The 17,056-nt window shown below is 39.4% G+C and overlaps 1 protein-coding gene across 1 annotated transcript in view; it reads left to right on the top strand.

Moving 5' to 3' along the window:
• The first annotated feature begins 271 nt into the window (after positions 1–271).
• Positions 272–17,056, top strand: part of LOC132401336 (protein eyes shut homolog) — a 1,222,700-nt gene continuing 1,205,915 nt past the window's right edge. The window contains exons 1-3 of the mRNA XM_059983465.1: positions 272–284; positions 1,151–1,255; positions 8,414–8,547. Coding sequence (XP_059839448.1) covers positions 272–284; positions 1,151–1,255; positions 8,414–8,547 — 252 coding nt within the window. The remainder of the gene's footprint in view (positions 285–1,150; positions 1,256–8,413; positions 8,548–17,056) is intronic.

Here is a 17,056-nt window from a genome sequence, read left to right as displayed (position 1 = left end):
AAGGGTGTCCGTCTTCTAGAGCTCAAGAAGTAGCTTCTTATTCTAAATTTCCCAAATAAGAAAATTGGCGAACATGAGTGGGACAACTCTTGTGCTGTTCCGGGGAGTAAGGTTATGCTGGTGACTTTGAATTCATTCCATTCTCAGTTTTAGTTATGCATCAGTCATTGCTCGATAAGCTATTGTCCATTTCACCTCTTGAGGTGGACCCACCATTTAGATTTGTAATCTGTACCGTAACTCTATATTTTCCATGGCTCTGTAGACCTTCATGACCAGAGCAGGTATCTAACGCTGTTTTGAAATCTTCAGTTGATGACCCATCCACCACAATAGTTTTTTAGTGAAGCAAACCGTAGGCTTTCCATGAGGTTTTTTTTTTGTTGAGAAGTACTTCATGTCATCAGTTCATGAATGACTAAGGCTATGCTCATTAATGCTGATCTATCTGATCAACTTCATTCTTGATATCTCCACTCTGCATGCCACAGGACAGGGGATTTTACCAGTCATGACAAAAGGCATGATTATATCTGCTTTGGTGATTGCAATGAGAGCTATTAGTACAGATGTTGCAACAAATGTTGATAATTTTATGAACAAAATCTGCAGTAGCATACAGAAGTCTTGTCTGCCTATTCTAAACTGTATCACTGTACAGCACTGAAGGATTTCCCTCAACCAATTTTACCATAGAAATGAACTGACCGTTCATTTATTGCATGACTTTATTTGTGAATGGAAGTTCAATTTAAGTAGCTAAGAACCAATTAAAATCGAAAGACAATGAGTTGTATTGACCATTTTGAGTTGCTTCAATGTGATCATCTTGCAGTAAAATAATTGTTGACATTTGAGTACAGATGAATGATCCCGTCCTTCCTTTGTAGAATAAATTCAAAATTGATTATCTTTGTAGTCATTTGTAGAATGAAATAACATGGGTGTCATGCCTTCTTTAAGCCCTAAAGTGAGCCCAAAATACCTTTGTTTGTTTGTAATGCATCAGTACATCATTCAGCTCATTTGAGTGATCAGAAAGCATGTTGTAATAAATTACTTGTCCATTGTGGTGCAATATAAACAAGACAGCAGAAATGAACATTTCACATGAAACTCATTTTAATACCTGTTCTTCTCAAATTACCAGGGGCTCATTGTGAGTCGGAAATTGATGAATGCTCTTCAAACCCATGCAAGCATGGAGGCATCTGCAATGATTATGTTGGATATTACAATTGCAACTGTCCCATTGGTAAGTTGGACTAGTTTTATCTTTCATCAAAGTACAAGAAGTTAATTTCTGAGAACATGCTGATTTTAATTGTGTTTTGTAACTACTACATTAATGTACAGTATATTTCCTTGATTCAGAATATTAAGGAGTAATCTAATTGGATATTTGCAGCAGCTTCTGGAGGAAACAAAGCAAAACTGTTTTCATTGGCAGGTGCATCTAAAACTACTTTGTTAAGATTCTTAGAGTTAGAATAGAATCACGTTTGTCATCAGTGATTTAAGGTGTCGTTTTGTGACAGCAGTATAACAAATGCAGGCATAACAAATTACAATCATTTACAGTAAAATAAATAAATGATTTTTACAAAAGAGGAATAGTGAGTTAGTGTTCATTCATTCCTGAAGTATTCAGAAGTCTAAATGCAAAGGGGAAGATGTTGTTCCGAAAATGCTGAGAGAGGGTCTTCAGGTTCCTGGACCTCCTCCCTAATGGTAGCAATGCAAGGAGGGATGGTGAGGGTCCTTAATGAATACTGCATTCTTGAGGAAGATCTCCTCGATTGGTGGAGGCTCGTGCCCATAATCAAAAATGTACAACACTCTGAAGCCTCTTACGATCCTGTGTACTGGTGCTACCACGCCAGGCAGCGAACCAGGAAACAGCCTCAACAGATTTCATTAATTAGTTTCCCTGCAGATAGAAACACAAAACTTATGTTAATATTCCAGTGCAGCACTGAGGAAATCATAGATTCAGTTGAATGAGATGTTAAACTGGTTGCTGGATTGCCCTTTATCCGATTATTATTAATTGCCAGTGTTCACTGGGACGGGAGTTCCCGATTCCAACAGCAAAGAAACAGGTTCTTCTGTCCAACTCATCCATGCTGGCCAAGATGTACATCTAAACTACATCCATCTGCCTGCATGTAGCCCACATCCTTCCAAAACTTTCCCATCCATGCATTGTTCCAGTATAGTTTAATGTTGTTATTGCACCTGCCTCAACCATTTAGTCAGGTAGCTCTCCCCATTTACTGTATGTACCACTCTCAGCTTGAACAAGTTTCCCTTCAGGTCCATTGAATATCTTATCCCTCTCACTTTTAACATCTGTCCTCAAGTTTCTGATTCCATTTCCTTGGCCGGAAATAAAATTCCTGTCCATCCATGCCATCTATGCTCCACATGGTTTTGTACATATCGTCCAAGAAAAGACATCCTAACCTGCCCAACCTCTCTCTGTAACTCAGGCCCTGGAGTCCTTGCAACATTCTTGTAAATTTTAATGCATCACCGAACCACTCGCCCATGGATTTGCCACCCTGGATACTCCCAAAGTTGTCTTCATTCTCTCAACCTGCAAGTACCTTAATACCCCGGCTCATACTAAAATCTTATTCTTAGAAACAGCTGTACCATATATTGGATCATGACAGGAAACATTTCTTTATTTCCTCATGCAAGGTTAGATAGTATCTGGAACTTTCATCCCAAAGAACATTAGAATTTCATTTAAATTTCAAAATTCAGATTAAGTGCAACTGACAATTCAAGATAAATTGATACCCAGAGTGAGACTTGATCCACAGCCTTCCACCCTAAAACCTTGTAGTCAGATCTGATACCACATCCATCGCCAAATGTTTGAAACTAAGATGGAATTTCCTGAAGGATGAAAGACTTTCAGTGTAAAATAATGTGTGCATTATTCCCATAATTCTTCTCAGAACAAGATTCTGTAATATTTGCAAGTGACTGTTGTTTCATGCAGTTTCTCTGGAATTGGTTACTTTGGTAGATGCCAGTTCCCTACCTACCTGTTTGTGAAAGAGCTTCCAGCAGGAGGGTAGACTGGCACAATTCCCAGTTCTGGCTGTCAAACCCAAAATCCCCAAAGCAATTTATAAATGGTGTCATGAATGCTCGGGTCCGACTGTGAGACGTGGGTGATAAGTTTCCAGCAGGGTTTTACAAGCTAATAATAGTTCTATTTTCTCCAATCTAATATACTTCTTTCAAAGCACTCAATGTGGTCTTCTTTACACTGGGGAATTCAAACACAGTTTGGATGACTGTTTTGCAAAAGATTTTCATATGATCTCCAAGCTTGAGCCTGAAAGTCTAGTCATCAGTGGCCTAAATTCTCCGGTCTCTACTCCTATTCCAACCCTATGACCTCTTACAATTTGCTTTAAGAACTATGACCTTTTGGTCCTCACACAGTTCCAACAGAAAGTCTGGAAACTGCACCTCATTTTTTCACTGACATAACCCACTGTCAACACAGAAAAGAGATAAAGATAAAAATTACCACTAGCATCAGCTGTATTTTGCTTTCGGTGGGAATTCCCAACCAGTGATCCATGGACCCTTTCCTTAATGGTATGGGTCCATGGTATAAAAAAGGTTGACCTAAACTTCCATGATTCAGTTCTTCATTGAGTAATGTTCCAAGATCTCATAACCATTTCCTCAAAGATTAAAGTCAATATATTATCAAAGTACATATATTTTACCATATGCTATGATCAGTTCATTTTCTTGCAGGCATTTATAGGAAAGAAGAAGCACAATAAAGGTTTTATGAAAAACAATACATAAGCACAGAGAGAGACTAACAACAAATGAGCAAAAAAAGAAAAGTTGTGTTCATAGAATAACACTGAGAGCATGAGTTGTAAGGAGACCTTGAATGCGAGTCAGTAGGTTGTAGAATGAGTTCAGAATGATTGTGAATGAAGTAGGCCTCTGTGCCTCCTGCTCAATAAAGGAATAGCCTTGCTGGTGCAGGTTTTTGATGGTGGACTCGGCTTTCTTGTGGCACTGCTTCACGTAAGTATATTCATTGGTGGCGAGAGCTTTACTTGTGAATCACTGGGCTGTATCCAACACTTTATATAGCCTCTTCCATTCCTGGGCACTGGTGAATGCCTGACAAAAATACTGCCTTTGTGGTCAAGGAATTTTCTTCCCATCTTAAATTCACTTCATTTTGGCTCTTTAGTTTCATGTCCTTTGAAGCTTTCCATTTTCCATTTTCTGCTTCTTTTCAAGTCATCACGTTTAATGAGGTGCATTCTTATCATGGCATTCCAGTTATAGTACTTTGCTAACCACAGGGAACCTCTTTGACTTGCTTATGAGAAAGGGAAGGCAAGAGAAATTGAATTACAATCTGTATTTCCCCACAGAGCATCATATATCATCTAAAATGCAAAGCAGCATGATTTAGGATTTTATAATTTAATGGGCCACCTACGTGCTATTTGCAACACTGCTGAGAAAACCAGAATCAAGCGGCATTGGAAGGAATGTCGCTATGGCAGTGTGAAAAGTTTACATTCATCACAGAATGAGAACAGCAAAATGCATGGGAAAGTATTGTCCTATTTTTACCATATCAAACGGAATGCAAGTCTCATCTTTGCTAACTGTCCCTGTAATTCTGTCATTTCACATAGCCTCCTTCAAATAAATCAGCATGGTCCTTTCTAGGCTAATGATTCCATCCTAAGGGGTGTACAAGAACTAGATGTCCTGCTGTAGTGGTGATTAACCAGAGCTTGATACACCAGCATCATTTGTAACCTCTCACAGTCCTTCTCTCTTTTGGTTCAGGCCACTTTCTACTTGACAGTTTCATTATTGTATCAGTGGGTCAAAGTTCAAATTTCAAAAGTAATTTATCATCTCAGTTAATATATGTTATCATATACTACCCTGAGATTCATTTTCTTGAAGGCCTTTACATGAAAAGAAATAGTAGAATCTACAAAAAAAATACATAAGCAATTGGCAGCTTGCAACTCCAAAGATAATATTGTTTTGTAAACTTAGATATCTTGGATTCCATCAGGTTGCATTCAGTACTAATCCCCAGGGAACTGGTGAAGAGGGTTTTGCAGGGTGGAGTGAGCTGGTATAGTAATATTACAACTGAATATTTTTGCTCTGCACTGCTTTAGAAGGCATTTAAGAGTCATGAGGTAACTGGTGCTGTTGAGATTTTGGTCAATGCTAACTTCCAGCCTGTTAATGGTGGGTTACTCGGTTATGGTAGTGCTGCTGTATATCAGGAGTAGATTATTTGAACCTCCCTCACACCTGAGTGATCCAAATGTTAGTTGCCACTCGTCAGCCCATGCCTGAATTTTGTCTGAGTCTTGCTGTATGAACAAATGGACTGCTTCTCTTGCTGAGATATTATAAATATAAATGAACTTCAGGTAGTCATCAGTCAATATCACTACTTCTCATCTTATGATGGAACAAAGGGCATTGATTAAGCAGCGGTGTCTAGGATATACCCTGAGGTGATGATGTCCTGTGGGCTAGGACAACCACCCACAATCCATTTCAAAGGCAACTCCAGCTCTCATTGATGCTCATCAGCTTCAATTCTATCTTGGGCTCCATGGTGCCATATTTTATTAAACACTCATGATATCAAGGGCATGCACTCATTCTTCATCTCTGGAACTGACCTCTTTCATCCATGTTTGGGCCAAGGTTGTGATGAGGTCTGTTGTGAAGCATTCCAGGTGAAGCCCCAAGTAGACATCAGTAGGCAGGTTATTGGTGAGTGAGTGCAACTCAATAGCACTGTTATCAACACTTCTCATCACTTACCTGCTGACTCACAGTGGTAACATACACAAAATGCTGGACGAATTTAGCAGGTCAGGCAGCATTTACGGAGACGAATGAACAGTCAATGTTTCAGGCCAAGACCTTTCATCGGGACTGGAAAGGAAGGGAGCAGAAGACAGATCACCTCCTATCACCTTTCACCTCCTGGCGTCTCACCATACCCCTCACCCATCCACCTTTCCCCTAACCTGGCTTCACCTATCACCTTCCAGCTTGTACTCCTTCCCCTCCTCTCACCTCCTTATTTTGACTTCTTCCCACTTCCTTTCCAGTCCTGATGAAAGGTCTCAACCCAAAATGTTGACACTTTATTCCTCTCCATTGAAGCTGTCTGACCAGCATTTTGTGGGTGTTACTGTGGATTTCCAGCATCTGCAGTATCTTGTGTGTTTATGATTAAGAAAACTGATTGTTGAAAATAATCTGATCAAATGTAAAAATGATTGAATGGAAATGAAGCCGATAAACAAATTTCTCTGAAGGGACAACAAAGAATACAGCAAAAGAATCAGATAGTCTAGCACCAGAATCTTGACATTAAAGATGTCATTTAGGAGGCAAATCTGGAAGCAGATTTTCACACAAAATGTAGTAAAAATCTGGAACTGTCTGCCCTAAAAGTCTGCTGAGTGAAATTATGTCAAAACAGAAAGACGGTGAAGAAATCATAAGCATTGCTTTTGGTGAATTATGGAGTGGGCTGGGAAGCCTCCTTTCCTAACAGAGGGAAAGTCATCACCTTATGTATTTCAGGTTCAAATATAGGAGGCTATCTTTGTTGAGGGGGTGCAGCTGTAGTATCAAATCATCAGACTGTGGCATACTATGACACTGGGTGCACTAAATGTACATTTCCTTCATTACGGGAATACTTGTTTGCAACAGGAATAATGACCTGTGTGTATGGCAGGTAGAAAACTATCTACAGTGATTCTGGTGGTTTGCAGGGTTATTTGAAAGTAAGAAGGTGTCTCAGACATCTAATTAAGAGGCCGAAGTGATTTTGTTAAAAAAAAACTGGGGCAGAGCAGAATGCATGGAAAAGAACTGATGGGATATGTGAGCATTCTCCAGGGGCGTGCAGCCAGTTTATATCAAATGAGCAGTTTTATAAGCCATTGTATAAGTGGCTTTTGTGGTTTAATGAAGTGTGAGATTTCAGTTTAGGTCAGTGTCTCTGTTTACCATTTAACAAAATCCTTTTAGATTTTACCTGCTCACTGCACAGTTTGCACTGGAGAAAGAAAGCATGCAAGATGTCCTTGGATGCCACCGTGGTACAGCTGTTGCAGATCTCGCTTGTAACTCCAGTGATATGGATTCAATCCTGATCTCCGGTGCTGTCTGTGCAGAGGTTGTACATTCTCCCTGTTACCACATCAGATTCCTTTGGTGCTTCAGGTTTTTCAATGCCTTCCTATATCCCAGTAACACGCTGGTTTTAGATTAATCGGCTGCTGTAGATTTCCTCTGGTCTGTAGGTGAGTGGTAGAATCTGAGTACTGGAGGGGTATGGGGGTCAGAGGATAGTTGATGGAAACGTGAGGAGCATAAAATAAATTAGAGTAGTATTTGTGGAAAAATTAGAGGCTTCAGCTTTGCTGAGCTGTAGAACCTGTTCTCTCCAAAGCCGAGAGCAAGATACTCTTTTCTTCACTATAGGATGTAGTGTTCAGATGATCCTGTCTATGTAACATGAAGAGGTTCCATTTTTTTTTAGTGTTCTAGTACAGTGGTGCCATTCTGGGAATATTAGCAATGTAATTGTATTATTTTACCAATAATCCAATAGTTAATGGCTTAGACGCATGACACAGTGTATAGAATAAGGAAAAACAGTAACAATGCAGAATGAAATGTAAAAGCTATCTAAAAAAGTGTAGCACAAATAATTGATGTGCAAGATCATAATGAGGTAGATCGTGAGGACAAGAGTCAACCTTATCATATAGGAGTCTGATAACAGTAAGATAAAAGTGGTAGTGGACTCTATTCCAACAGGGCTTTATTCAGATAGTTTGTCTGTTTCTGAAAGGAGTATCTACCCTTGTCCCATAACCTCTTAGTTCTCAGTCATAATATAAACAATTTCAGTTTTGCAATGTTTAATTGACTCCTGGTCAAAACACTATTTTGGGGGAAGGAAGTTCCAAATTACTATTATGTTTTGTGTTAACAGATTGCACTGGTAATCCAACAGACATTCCCTCAAACAAGTATTCAGAGATCATCCCAGCTGTCTCCCTGCTTTATCTGGGCAGGAAAAAACACAATACACTGAGCCCAGTCTGACACTCAGTTTTCTCAGGGACATATGAATAAAAACCACAGCAACGTACAAGTACACTCACAATCTATTCAAAAATGTCAGCAAAGGTTAAATTTTGCATGAGCTTTAACATTGATCTTTAAAATGATGTAATTAATTTCTATCGGGTGTATTAAGTCCTGGTTACTGCTGTTGAACTCTTCTCAGTGACTGCCTTCTCCCACCTATATCTTGCTATTTAATTCCTTGCAGGATTTGAAGGGAAGAATTGCGAAGTAGATTCCAATGCATGTACAGTACTTAACATCACCTGCCCGGGAGGTTTGCGGTGTGTGGATCGTCCAGCTGGCATGGAGTACATGTGCCTCACACCATGTTTTGAAAATGTAAGTATAATTGGTCTCATAATTCCAGTGAGATTAAAAGAGATGACGATCGCGGCTATATGTAATCAGTTAGAGGCCATATGATGTGTGAAGCTTGGCAAGCTGGGAATAGTTCCTGGAGATTTATGGGTAAAAGAACAATCAGCAACATTGTAGATATTAAGGGAAGGAATGGATACAAGATTAGATAAAATTTGGTTAGTTGATTCTCATGTTCACTTAGGGTGCAGTGAAATTCCTTGCTCCCAAGAAGCTCACAGTGCCAACAATACATGTTAATAATAAACATGACAGTGGGTAAAGCAACAAGCATATCAAAAACGGAATGAAACAAAATGTAGCTGAAGTAAGTTGAAGTAATGCAAAAAGAAATTAAAAAGTGACAATGAATGAAGAGGTAGCCTTAAGGGTTTGAAGATGTGACAGTACACCGGGGGGGGGGGGGGGGAGAGACGTGAAAGAGTTAATTTATTTCCAAAGTCTGACAGCGGTGTGGAAGAAGCTGTTTCTAAGGGGTTAGTGAGGTAAAACATCAGCCATGATCATAGTGAAGGGTTGAGCAAACATGAGGGGATGTGAACATGAGGGATAGGTTGCCTTACCAGCAAGGATTTTAGTTTTTCCTGGACTATTTCACTGTGAGAGTTGCTCCAGACAACATTACAATGACTTTAATTTGCCCTCAAAATCCTGGGTGGATTTTGAGTTTGCAGAGAAAATAGTCTCTCACACTTTTCCAACTTAGCAACTGCATTGTTGGGTAAATGTCTGGGTAGGAACATTGTATAAGAAAATGGCATTGAGTCCTGATATCAGGGACACAGCTGATTTCTACTGTGAGATTGTTGCCAACTCTCTCCTTCCTTCTCACCACTTGTTTTCACTCTTTACTCCCTCACAGCCTCTCCTTTCCCTCTTCTGATTCCTATTTTGAATCACCCTTCCCAGTACTTCCATCTTTCCTCCATACTCCCTCCCAAATCTCTCTCCCTTCTTTCTATTCTTCTACGTATCTCCTGCTTTAGTCTGAGCGCTCCATCTTCTATTTTCTGGTTCCCTTCTGACTCCTTTCACTCCATCACCATTCCCTTCTTTTGTTCTTTTTCCTCTCCCTTACTACTCTGACTTCCTGCTTATTTTCCTCCCTTCCCCTCCCTTTCACATTTTTTTTTACTCATTTTTGTTCTTCTCCTTTTTGTTCAGTGAATCGGCATTAACCAGTAACTTTTCCTCAGGCCAACTGTAATGATCAGAAACTTTGCTGCTCCTGTCAGTTAGATATTTCAGTGGAGAATGCGAGCTGACCTTATTTAAACATACAAGATCCTAAGGGGACTTGACAGGGTAGATGCTGAGATGCCTTCATGTGGCAAGTCATGAACAAAGGGACATAACTACAAAATAAAGGGCCACTCATTCATGGGGGACTGCTGATTTCCACTGTGAGAACTATTGGCTTCACAGACATCTGTGACTACTGCTAGTGATCAAAGACAAGTTTCCTTTTCACCGATCTTGTTTCAGAACAATACCTTGAACTACCATATTTGGAGGTTTTCCCAGCAATATGCTGCTATGTTGGGCCAGGATTAAACAGAAAGGGTAGATATATATTCTACTACACTAATAACGACAGCAGCTTGCAAATATCTAGAATTTTTTTTTAAATCATAATTTTCTTCATGTCCTTTAGTTTAATATACTTTGATGTTTGCTTATTTGATTGGTGTTACTTGCTCTCAGTCCATTAGCTTTGTAGAGCTTCATTGGATGTGTTGTATCCTTGTGACGTTAAAAGGCAGCATATTCAGATACTGGACTCAATCTGATCAGTATGATGTGGTCCATCTCAAAATGAGAGAGGAAACCAATAGCTGATTCTTTAGCCTGCCAGCTCCTGCACCACTTCCACCTTGTGGCATGACCATGGAATCTTGTTTTTAACTAAAATAAATTTTACCACAATGTATTTCCTACAATGCAACAATGACTAAACTTCAAAAACTCTAATCACCTTAAGTGCACTATATCCAGGTAAAGAATGTCCTATAGCCAGGTAAAGAACAAGGAAGGGCCATCATTTTAGGCTTACAGTGGGTGGAGGAAATTTGTCCATTCCAGATGGTGGCAGTAATGCACCTTTAAGTTGGACTGCCAACCACCAGAAAAAGTCTGTGGGACAAGAACAAAAACAAGAATAAGAAACGTGCAGGACATCTCTTTGATTTACACAACCATATTGCATTGGTCTGTGGTATTCTTAGCAAAAGACATTTGCAACAGGGACTTCAAATTTTTAAAGTTATGAATGTAGCCATTATAAATACGAGGAATCAATAATTTCAAAATGTGTGATGATTTTAAAACAAGAAATGACAGAAGTTTAAAACACTGAGAGAATTTGTGACTGTCAAAGATTACATCTCATTGAATGATCATATCTTGTGAGAACTTCCACAATAACTGCCTGCATAGGTAGTGAATTGTTGGAAATCCTCATTGGATCTCTGTTCAAGACAAAAATAAATTAGGATTTTATAATGCCCATCCTTATCAAGATTTTTTTTTAAGAATACATGAAAAATCTGCAAATGTCAACGTTCATCAGTTTGGGCACATTTTGTTGGTGGTTAAAATCTTTACTATAATCATAGATTCAGAATCAGATTCATTTATTTATTATCATAGGTATATTGAAACATATAATGAAATGTGTCATTTGCACTAACAACTAACAGAACAAGCAAAATAAGCAAACCACTCACTGACCCACTTACATACACACAGGCAGTTCTGTAGCCCCAGTACAGGCTCCCTCTGGGACTCCAACCTTGAGTGGACTCACTTCAGGCCTCTGACTTCCCCAGTAGACTTGAACCTCGCAGACCCAGGGCTTCAGCCATTGGCCTCAATTGCCATCTCAGTCTGAAAATTTGCCCAATGCTCAACATAACACAATTGAAGAACAGAAATTATTAAATAAGGGAACAAAATAGAAGTCCAGACATGTTTGCAAGAGCCTGCTGCCACATTCACCTTTGACAATTGATGTTTTCCTAAATATTGGTAAACAAGGTGAAGAGGGTCTACCTTTTTGGCATAAAGCAACCAAAAATCTATAAACAAAGTTTCAAGGGGCAGAAAAACCTTAATAGATAGAATGTAGAAACCCTGCCCTGAAATCCTGAATGCCTTTCAGTGAGCAACTTTGATCATTGTCAAAACTTTTGAACTTCAAAATTTAAAACTTACAAAAACATTGTAAAAAAAAAACTAAAATTTCTTAATTAGAAACATTAAACAAAACTTAAGTAATGGACAATTATGGTATTTTCCCTTACCGTGATAACTCCACACCCATATGTCCTCACTTGATCCTCTACAAGGTTCCCCAGAAGAATGAATTACACTAGTATCAGGTGGGCATGCAATGTATTTGAATATTACACTTAGTGGCCACTTTATTGGATTCACTGTACAATTGCTTGTTAAAGCAAATATTTAATCAACCAATCAGGTAGCAGCAACTCCATGCATAAAAGCATGCAGATATAGTCAAGAGGTTCAGTTATTGTTGAGACCAAACATCACAATGGGGAAGAAAAATTATCTAAGTGACTTTGACCATGTAATGATCGTGATGCAAGACAGGGTGGTTTGAGTATGTCAGCAACTCTGATCTCCTGGAATTTTCATGCAGCTAGAGTTTACAGAAAATGGGGTGAAGAAACAAAAATAACCCAGTGAATGGCACATGTATAGGCAAAAGCACTTTGGTAATGAGAGAGAAGAATGGCCAGACAGATTCAAGCTAACAGGAGGGCAAAAGCAATTCAAATAACTGTGTATCAACACTTGTGTGCAGGAGAGTATCTCTGAATGCACAACAAGTTAGACCTTGAAATGGATGGGCTAGATGAGCAGAGGACCACAAACAAACATTTGGTGACCACTTTATTTGGTACAGGAGGTACTTTGTGTAGTTCTGCAGAAGAAGATGACCTAAGGCAGAGCTTCAAGAAAAGACTGATTGGTTCAACAACCCAAATTTCTAAATAATTGGCAAGCTAATTAGAAAGGTTATGTGTTACAACTGCAGGCAAAAACAAGCCAGCTCCAAATTAGCTGAGGGCTGATGCCAAATCTTGAAACTATTCTGTCTAGTGTGGAGAGGCAGTAAATTCCATTTTGTGACCTACTAAGAAAAATAAGAACTGAACATTTGTCTCTTTAGGATTAACTGATAGATTTTTTTACTTCAAGAGATCATACAATGAGCGGTAATAGGTAATGCCAAAAGACAAAAGAAATTACTGTCATTTTGTTGATTTGATGTAACTCAAACAGTGTTTATTTGAAAAGAACATTGTATTGGAATGGTATCACGTCATATTGAAAAGTAATCCAATTAACAGGCTTGTAAGATTACACAACATGATATTCAGTCCACACAACATGAATGTTAAATTATCTAAGAGAAGGCAAGGAGTTGGTTCATGTTGATCAGATGAATGAAATGACTATATTGATAACTTTACTCATTTAAAATACTTAACTACATGTGCTAACAATCCAAATTTAATCACAAGCACTGGAAACATTATAATACAATGATTGACAATCAATACAGTGTGTGATCACAATTGACAATGCATACTTGGCTACAACAATTAACACCAAGAGAACAGATCAATTGTCATATTATTGGGAACAGATGATTCAAAACTTGGCTCAGTTGAAAATTGAACCAGACTTTTGATGTACATAAAATTGCAAAATAGTAAGGAATGGACGTTATATTAAAATACATGTAGTTTGATATAGATAATTGCCTCTACAGCTTGTATTGACTTGCAGTGTTCTTCGTCACATTGAATTGTCAAATATTCAAGAGATTGTCATACTAATTCACTGCATCTGTAAGAACTGAATGAAAGATTGCATAAGCCCTGTGGACATCCAAAGCTATATCTAAACTACTTAGATAAGTGATTTTTAAACACAAGAGGTATTGCAGATGCTAGAAATCTTGAGCACCACCAACAGTACACTGAAGGAACTCAGCACATAAGGCAGCACCATGTTGTTGTTTCTCTCCACGCCGTGGTATGTAGGGCAGCAGAATTGCAGTTCCTTTAACGCTCTTTTGTTTTGTATGAGGCCAAGTTGCTAGCTTGATGCTCAACTGAGCATGAATGGGAAACATGCATGGAGCCGGCTGGATTTGATCCCAGGACAACTCACCTTGAAGTCTGTTGCAGATGTCAATACTCTATTGGTCAGACAAGGCAGCATCTATGGAAGGGAATGAACAGCGGTTTCTGAGATATTTAAACTACCCTGTATGGCAATCAAGCAATCATTCTATGATCAAAGAGACTTAGATTACATTTCTTAACCATTTTGATATTTGGTCTGAACAACAGTTAACCTCCTTGATCATATCTGCAGGCTTTTATACATGGAATAAACAAGCTGGATGAACTCAGCAGGTCGGGCAGCATCCGTTGAAATGAGCAGTCAACGTTTTGGCCCAACATTGACTGCTCATTTCAACGGATGCTGCCCGACCTGCTGATTTTATCCAGCTTGTTTGTACGTGTTGATTTGACCACAGCATCTGCAGTGTACTTTGTGTTTTTTATGCATGGAGTTGCTGCCACATAACTGTCTGATCAGATATTTGCACTAATGAGCAAGTGTATGCTGACATAGTTTACACCACACTTTATTAGGTATACGGGTACAATCTCCGGCAACAATGAGGGAAGCTAATGTGCTAGTGATGGATGAATGCTGCGAGATGTGGCTGTGAAGCTTGCAGTACTGCTGTGGTGCCTCAGAGAATGTTGGAAGGCTTATTATCACCATTTTATATGATGTGAATTTTGCAGTTATGCAGCATTAGTGCAGTGCAAAAACATAAAATCATTATAAGTTACTAATAAACAAATGGAATAATGAAGTAGTGTTTATAGGCCATACAGAAATATGATGGCAGATGGGAAGAAGGTGTTTCCAGATTATTGAGTGTGAGTCTCCCGACTCCAGTAATGTGATGTTAGTAATGAGAAGAGGGCATGTGCTAGATGGTGGGAGTCCTCAGTGAAGGGAGTCACCTTCCTGAGGCATTGCCCCATGAAAAGAGGGTTGTGGCTGTGATGGACCTGGCTGAGTCTACAATCCTCTGCAGCCATTTGCAATCCTGTGAACTGGAGCCTTCATACCAGGATGTGATGCAGCTTATTAGAACGCTTTCCACCACACATCCACAGAAAATTGCACGTTTTTGGTGGCTTGACAAATCTCCTCAAACTTCTAATGAAGTCTTGTGTGATGCAGTTTGTGGTTGGTAGCAAGTGAAGTCAAAGCCATAGTGAAAGCAAAAGAGAGGGCATACAAGGAAGTCAAAGCTAGCGGGAAGATAGAGGATTGGGAAGCTTTCAAAAACTTGCAGAAGGAAACTAAGAAGGTCATTAGGAAGGAAAAGATGAATTACGAAAGGAAGCTGATGATTAATATCATAGAAGATACTAAAAGCTTTTTTAAGTATATAAAGGGTAAAAGAGAGTTGAGGGTAGATATAGGACCAATAGAAAATGGCACTGGAGATATTGTAATGAAAGATGCAGAGAAACTGAATGTGTATTTCGCATCAGTCTTCACAGTGGAAGTTATCAGCAGTATATTGGACATTCAAGAGTGTCAGGGAAGTGAAGTATGTGCAGTGAAAAATTAGACTGAGTAGGTACTGAGGAAGCTTAATGGTTTAAGGGTGGATAAATCTCCCGGACCTGATGGAATGCACTCTCGGGTTCTGAAGGAAGTAGCTGAGAGTTTGAGAGGCATTAACAATGATCTTTCAATAATCGATAGATTCTGGTATTGTACCAGATGACTGGAAAATCACCAATATTACTCCACTATTTAAGAAGAGTGGGAAGCAGCAGAGAGGAAACTATAGTCCTGTTAGCCTGACATCAGTGGTTGGGAAGTTGTTGAAATCAATTGTTAGGGATGAGATTGCGGAATATCTGGAGGCACATGACAAGGTAGGCCAAAGCCAGCATGGTTTCCTGAAAGGAAAATCCTGCCTGACTAACCTACTGCAGTTTTTTTGAGGATATTATAAGCAGGGTGCTGCACATGAGGCTGGTTAGCAAGGTAAGAGCCCATGGAATTACAGAGAAGTTACTAGCATGGGTGGAGCATCGGCTGATCAGCAGAAAACGGAGAGTGGGAATAAAGGGATCCTATTCTGACTGGCTGCTGGTTACCAGTGGAGTTCCACAGAGGTCGGTGTTGGGACCGCTGCTTTTTACGATGTATGTCAATGATGTGGACTATGGGATTAATGGATTTGTGGCTAAATTTGCCGATCATCCAAAGATAGGTGGAGGGGTGGGTAGTGTTGAGGAAACAGAGAGCCTGCAGAGAGACTTAGATAGTTTAGGGCAATGGGCAAAGAAGTGATAAATAAAATACAGTGTTGTAAAATGTATGGTCATGCACTTTGGTGAAAAAAATAAAACGGGTAGACTATTATCTAGATGGGGAGAGAATTCAAAATGCAGAGATGTAAAAGGGCTTGGGAGTCCTTGTGCAAGATACCCTAATGGTTAACCTCCAGACTGAGTCTGTTGTGATGAAGGCAAATGCAATGTTGGCGTTCATTTCTAGAGGTATAGAATATAAGAGCAGGGATGTGAAATTGAGCCTCTATAAAGCACTTGTGAGACCACACTTGGAATATTGTGTGCAGTTTTGGGCTCCTTATTTTAGAAAGGATATACTGACATTGTAGAGGGTTCAGAGAAGATTCACGAGAATGATTCCAGGAATGAAAGGGTTACTGTATAAGGAACATCTGGCAGCTCTTGGGCTGTATTCCCTGGAGATCAGGAGAATGAGGGGGTATCTCATAGAAACATTCTGAATGTTAAAAGGCCTGAGCAGATTAGATACGGCAAAGTTATTTCCGACTGTTGGGGAGTCAAGGACAAGAGGGCACGACTTCAGAATTGAAGGACGTCCATTTAGAACAGAGATGCACAGTAATTACTTTAGTCAGAGGGTGGTAAATCTGTGGAATTTGTTGCCATGACTGGCTGTGGAGGCTAAGTCGTTGGATGTATTTAAGGCAGAGATAGATAGGTTCTTAATTAACCAGGGCATCAAAGGGTATGGGGAGAAGGCAGGGAAGTGAGGATGACTGGAAAAATGATTGAATGGCAGAGCAGACTCAATGGGCCGAATGGCCTACTTCTGCTCCTTTATCTTATGGTCTAAATTCTAAAGACTTGAATGTGAAAATTCCAGGAGGTCAGCAGTCCCTGAGATACTCAAATCCCCTCATCTGGCACCAACTATTATTCCAATGTCAAAGGCATTTGGATCATATTTCTTCCCCATTCTGATGTTTGGTCTGAACAACAACCGAATCTCTTAAGCAAGTCTGCATTCTTTTGTGCATTGAGTTGCTGCAATGTGATTGTTTGCTTAGATATTT

This window comes from Hypanus sabinus, chromosome 10, assembly GCF_030144855.1.
Source record: "Hypanus sabinus isolate sHypSab1 chromosome 10, sHypSab1.hap1, whole genome shotgun sequence".
Taxonomy (NCBI): Eukaryota; Metazoa; Chordata; class Chondrichthyes; order Myliobatiformes; family Dasyatidae; genus Hypanus; species Hypanus sabinus.
This window is presented reverse-complemented; position numbering and strand designations above follow the sequence as displayed.